The 6728-nt window shown below is 38.2% G+C and overlaps 1 protein-coding gene across 1 annotated transcript in view; it reads left to right on the forward strand.

Annotated features, from left to right (window-relative positions):
* The window catches only part of RIMS3 (regulating synaptic membrane exocytosis 3), an 85742-nt gene extending 79675 nt beyond the window's left edge, over positions 1 to 6067 (forward strand). Inside the window, exons 9-10 of the mRNA XM_045548126.1 lie at positions 2591 to 2690; positions 6021 to 6067. Of these exons, the coding sequence (XP_045404082.1) occupies positions 2591 to 2665 (75 nt within the window). The 3' untranslated portion in view covers positions 2666 to 2690; positions 6021 to 6067. The remainder of the gene's footprint in view (positions 1 to 2590; positions 2691 to 6020) is intronic.
* The last annotated feature ends 661 nt before the right edge of the window (positions 6068 to 6728 follow it).

Consider the following 6728-nt stretch of genomic DNA (forward strand, 5'->3'; position numbering starts at 1 on the left):
GTACCAGAAACATTTGTCCTCGAGGAATTGCTGACAAGTGCAAAATTATTTTTATATTCTTTAAACAGCACTTGTGGAACATATTCATCACGCCCAAGGCAGGGTGATGAGAGATGTCTTAACAACTCAACTTGTCATTGGCTGGCCAGTCTCACAAGTGGAAAGCCCTCTTCTTGTCCTTTACTTCCCTTAATGACTATCCAGGACACCCTAAGCATCAGCAGTTGGACAGGATGTTTGAGGCCCCATCTTAGTCTCCAGAACCAAAATTCTGAATAACAGTCAGCTTCTTGGAAGCGCAGGTTCCATTTAGTAGAGTATAAAGCAGTTCTCAAGCCTGGACCTCGGATGCTTAGTCAGGCTCCCCAGAGAAATGCTGAATCACAGCCTCCTGGGGTGAAACCCATGATAAGCACAGTTTTAACAAGCTGTAGAGTTGATTCTTTTGCCCAGCCGCATTTGGGAACCACTGATATATCTTCAGATTAGGGTACAAATTATATCCTTATGCCAGTCCATATGATGCTTTGCAGTAAATAGGCTGATGCCAGAGTCAGTGTGGATTATTTCAGTGACAGATTGCATTTATGCTGATGTTTCTAGCATACTCATTGTTGCACTTAGGATAATTTAACCGTTATCCTACTCTAATATAGGAACTTCTCAATCTGCTTCTTATTTTTCATATATAATAAACTTTTCATATATAATTTTTATTTTTTTTCTTTCTTTTTTTTTAGAGATCGGGTCTCACTCTGTCACCCAAGGTAGAGTAAAGTGGCAAGATCATAGCTCACTGTAACCTTGAATTCCTGGGCTCAAGTGATCCTCTCCAGCCTTAGTTAGGACTTCAGGCACATGCCACTGCACCTAGATAAATTTTAAAAAAATTATTATTTGTAGAGATGGGGTCTCACTATGTTGCCCAGGCTGGTCTCAAATTCCTGCCCTCAAGCATTCCTCCTGCCTCAGCCTTCCAAAATGCTGGTATTACAGCATGAGCCACCCCACCCAGCAGCTGAATCCCTTTTCTCTATTCTTACTGCATTTGCTAAAACTTCCAGAGCAATATTCAATAGGAGTTGTCACAGTAGACATTCTTGTCTTAGTTTCTAATCTTAGGAGAAAAGTATTTCACTTTTCACCATTAACTATGATGTTAGATGTTCTTTGTAGATGCCCTTTACCAGACTGAAGTTCTGCAACTTCTATGCCTAGTTTGCTAAATTTTTATTACAAATGGATGTTAAATTTTGTCAAACGTTTTTCTGCATCTATTTTGATATGATGATGTGGTTATTCTTGTTAAGTCTGTCAAATGTGGTGAACTACATTGATTATCAAGTGTTGAACAAGCCCTGTATTTCTGGGGTAAACCCCATTTGGTTGTGATGTTATATTCTTATATATTAGTGATTTTGATTTGCTAATATTTTGTTGAAGAGTTTTTGCAGCTATGTTCATGAAAAATATTGGTCTGTAGTTTTCTTGTGCTGTCTTTCTCTAGTTTTGATTAAAGGATAATGCTGGTCTCATAAAATGAGATACCAAGTGTTGCCCCTATCTTCTGGAAGAGATTGTGAAGAATTGATTTTTCTTCCTTAAATGTTTGGTAGAATTCACCAGTGAAATCATTTGGGCCTCAACTTTTCTTTTTTGGAGTTATGAATTGGATCTCTTTAATAGAAGGACTACTCACTTTATTTCTCCTTGAATGAGGTTTGATAATTTGTATCTTTCAAGGAATAGCTCCATCTTATTTAAATTGTGGCATATACCTGCACAAAGTTTTTCCTAGTATTCCCTGTTATCTTTTTAATGTCAGGAGGGAGAATAGTGATGTCCTCTCTTTCATTCTTTATGTCAATAATAATTTGTGTCTTCTCTTTTTTAAAATCAGTGTTTGGTTTCACTTATTTTCTCTATTTTCCTGATTTCAATTTCATTGATTTCTGTTCTTATCTTTATTATTTCCTTCCTTTTGCTTGATTTAAAGTTTATTTTTCTTTTCTTTTTCTAGTTTATTTAGGTATACTACTCTGTTTTGGAGTCTGCAAAACCATAATACCAAATCCCGATTAAAATGGGATTACATAGGCCGGGCACGGTGGCTCCTGCCTGTAATCCTAGCACTCTGGGAGGCCCAGGCGGGTGGATCCTTTGAGCCCAGGAGTTTGAGACTAGCCTGAGCAAGAGCGAGACCTCGTCTCTACTAAAAAAAATAGAAATTAACTGGACAACTAAAAATATATACAAAAAATTAGTCGGCCATGGTGGTGCATGCCTATAGTCCCAGCTACTCAGGAGGCTGAGGATTGCTTGAGCTCAGGAGTTTGAGGTTGCTGTGAGCTAGGCTGACACCACGCCACTGGAGCATGGGCAACAGAGTGAGACTCTGTCTCAAAAAAAAAAAAAAATGGCATTACATAGACAAAAAAAGAAAACCAGACAAACCTATAGATGCAAAAATTACATATAAAATATTTCACTTAAAAAATCACATAAAGTAGTTAATAGGGAAAACCAATATTATTATATCAACAAATACTAAAAAGCCACTGGCTCTCATTGAGCATTATTTTAAAAACAGGGTCTCCTCTCCTATGTGAAGCTACAAGAAGATGGCTATCTGCAACCAAAACCTTACCATGCTGCCACACCCTGATCTTGGACTTCAAGCATCCAGAACCGTGAGAAATAAACTTCTGTTGTTTATACTTAAAAAAGGATATGTTCAAATCATCCAACAAACAAAACTGTAATCAAAAATAAAAAAGAAAAAAAGGTCAGAAAAGCCTCACCCTTACCCCTGCTTCCCCAGACAACTTTTAAATATAGTTGTTAAATGATTTTATTAATTCTTTATATCTTTCCAGTGTGACATTATGCAAATATAAGCAAATATAGACATAATTCTCATTTCCCCTTACACAAAACATTCTATATATTATATATATTTTATATATGTTTATACATATGCACATATACACATTGTTCTTCACCTTGCATTTTTCATTTAATAATATATTTTGGAGAGATTTCCATTTCAGTAAGGAAATTTTCCTTATTCTTTATCACAGCTGCATACTATTCCACTATGTGGTTTTACCATTTATTAAACTAGTCCTCTATTGATAAACATTTGTATTGTTTTCCATTTTTACTAATGGAGACAATGCCAAATTTTTTCAAAGCACATGTACAAGTGTATCTGTGGGACAGACTCTCAGAAATGAGATGTCTGGCTCAAAAGGCAAATGTATCTATAGTTTTAGTAGATGATGTCAAATTCCTCTCCATAAAGTTTCTCTATTTTTGCACCTCCCACAGCAGTATATGAGAATGCCTGTTTCTCCACAGCCTCACTAACAATGGTGTTTTTTTTTGTGTTTTTTTTTTTTTGAGACAGAGTCTCACTCTGTTGCCTGGGCTAGAGTGCCATCATGGCATCAGCCTAGCTCACAGCAACCTCAAACTCCTGGGCTTAAGCAATCCTTCTGCCTCAGCCTTCTGAGTAGCTGGGACTACAGGCATGTGCCACCATGCCTGGCTAGTTCTTTCTATATATGTTTTTAGTTGGCCAGACAATTTCTTTCTATTTTTAGTAGAGATGGGGTCTCGCTCTTGTTCAGGCTGGTCTCAAACTCCTGAGCTCAAACAATCCACCCGCCTCAGCCTCCCAGAACGCTAGGATTATAGGCGCGAGCCACCATGCTTGGCCAACAATGGGTTTTTAAACTTTTCAGTTTTTTGCTAACCTGATAGGTAGGAAATGGTGTCTCAGTATGGTTCTGATTTGCATTTCTCATATTATGAGAAAGGTTGAACACCTTTCCATATATTTAAGGGACATTTGTATTTATCTCTGAACACTTTAAATTTTCTGTGCTTTTTGTTCTCAGTTTCTAAGAGCTCTTGATAAATAGGGAGATGAGTTCCTTTGTGATATGAATTGCAAACATTTTCACCAGTTTGCAGTCTTTTACCCAGTTTGTATTCTTCCTCAAGGAGCTGGTGCAGGGGAAAGGCTCTCTCTTTCCTAAAGCCTTCCCTCAAGATCTTTCTCTCCCACTCAATATTTATTCACATATTCATCAGTTCATTCATTCAGGGGGATTCAACAGAATATGGGTAAAGGCAATGATTGAAAAAAATAAAACCATTTCATAATCTTATATGCCCCACTGAGTTGACACTCCACAATAAATCAGTTATACTAACTTTTGTTTCATAATATTTTGATATTTTACAATGGACACATACCATTTTGTAATTATAAAAACTATTTTATATTTACCATTGTCAATAGAAATTGGGAAGCATTAGGGACTGCTTGCAAAATCCTGAAAGGCATAAAATAAAAAATAAAAACCACCCATTGACACTATTAATACATTAGTAGATTTCTTTCCAGTTTTTTCCTCTATGTATATATCTTTACAATCTTCTATCTTCTATATATTTACTTGAGTCATTAAAAATAATCTCAAGACATAATTTTTCTTGCTGGAGAATAATGTATCATATAGATATAGTTAGATTTAGAAAAATATTCCTCTGTTATTGTAACATAATCTTTTCCTTTTTTAAAAAAATAGTACAAGCAACATGGTAATATATACCTTTTATACATAATTCATCTGATTATTTCCTTACCATAGATTCTTAGCTGTGACATTTCTGAGGCAAATGGCGCAAGCATTTTAAAGGCTTTTGATATATATTGCCAAACTGTGTTATGGTAAGGATGCTGGCAAAATACTCAGGGCAAATTTAATTCACTAAAATGTATTTATTAGAAAACAAGGGCTGGGCACGGTGGCTCACGCCTGTAATCCTAGCACTCTGGGGGGCCGAAGCGGGAGGATCACTTGAGGTCAGGAGTTCGAGACCAGCCTGAACAAGAGCGAGACCCCGTCTCTACTAAAAATAGAAAGAAATTATTTGCACAACTAAAAGTATATATATACAAAAAAATTAGCCGGGCATGGTGGCACATGCCTATAGTCCCAGCTATTTGGGAGGCTGAGGCAGAAGGATTGCTTGAGTCCCGGAGTTTGAGGTTGCTGTGAGCTAGGCTGATGCCACGGCACTCTAGCCCGGGCAGCAGAGTAAGACTTTGTCTCAAAAAAGAAAAGAAAGAAAAGAAAACAAGGAAGGTTAAAAATAAATAAGCTCTAAAATGGTAGGACACTTTTCTACTTTTGAGGATTTTACAAAACCTTTAAAGATAAAGAGGTAATCTTAAAAGCAACGAGAGAGCCAGAGGTCCTGGACAGCTCAGCTGGTACAGTCCTCCTAAAGAGCCCAGCAGCTTCTCTAATGACGGATACCCTTTCCCCAGAAATGGCTGTATAGGAAGGACCTAGTAGAACATATTCCTCTTAGGTGAAGGATTTAGCGGAAATGTTGACAAACTTTCTCTCTTCCCTACCCAGATTTAGTGATGAAACTGGGTCACTGACCTCCTCCTAACCTCCACTGCCCCAGGCCTTCCCTCTTCAGTGCCAGGCCCCTAGACTCTGTTCTCTGATTAATTTATGCCTACTGAGGGGGGTTAGCCTTATTACTGCCTTCATATATGGCCCTTCCTTCCACTTCCACTGGAGGGATAAAGGTCCCCCCTATAGGGCCACTTGGGAAATGCTGGAGCATGGAGTCACCTTCCAAGGCCCCTCACAGCAGGTCCCCTACTTCTGGTCCCAGCTGGCCCTGATGTCAGTGGAGTCCATCAAAACAAAATAGCCATTGCTATCAGATTCTGGTTGAGTCAACATTATGTAAAGGCGATTAGTGCAGAGCCTGACCCATAATTTCATGTAAGGTATTCACAGGATTTTTCCTTAATGATAATTAGATATATGTTTTAATGTATGAGTTTTGACTAAAATATTTTTACAATTGACACAGTTTGGGAGTTGGGGATTGCTTCGTGTGGAAGATATTAATGTTTTTAGATTTACCACACTGATTTAATACTTTGAATATTTCATCAGGTTAATAGGACCTCTCTCCTGCAGGGACTACTCATGATGAAACCTGTGATCAGACTGAAATCTTTACCACACAACATATTTTTTAAAAAGATTTCAAAATGTAGACTCTGAAGCCCTTACCACGAATATAACATGAACAGGGATTCTCTCACATGTGGATTCTCATTCAACAAATATTTACTGAGAGGCTACTCTGTGTCAGACACTGTCAGGTGCTGGGGACACAGTAGTGAGCAAGGCACACAGAGCTGCACTCTCATGGAGCGCACTCTTGTGGGAGACACAGACTCTTCGGTAAAGGGGGAGCTATATGCTCTAGCAGTTCTTACCATCTCTCCATGCCTGTAAGGTTTCTCTCCCACGTGGAAAAGGACAGACCTGAAGACAGGCTCTCTTCTCAGGCTTTCTACCTTGTGTGGACTCTCCGATGAACACGAAGGTTCTTGTTGTAACTAAAGTTCTTGCCATAGGTATGGCACTTGATGGTTTTTCTGTGTAAATTTGATAAACTCTGAAGATCTGTGCTCTGACTGAACCCTTATCACACACATCACATTGCAGAGTTTCTCTCCAGTTGCACTCTCTGGTGAATGTGAGATTAGAGCTCTGAGGGAAGTCCTTACCACACTCGTCATACTTAATGGTTTCTCTCCGGTGTGAACTTTCTGATGAGCACCAGATTTGTGTTTTAATAGTTTCACATTTAAATACTTTTTCTCATGTGGACTTACT

Source organism: Lemur catta, chromosome 3, assembly GCF_020740605.2.
Source record: "Lemur catta isolate mLemCat1 chromosome 3, mLemCat1.pri, whole genome shotgun sequence".
Lineage (NCBI taxonomy): Eukaryota > Metazoa > Chordata > Mammalia > Primates > Lemuridae > Lemur > Lemur catta.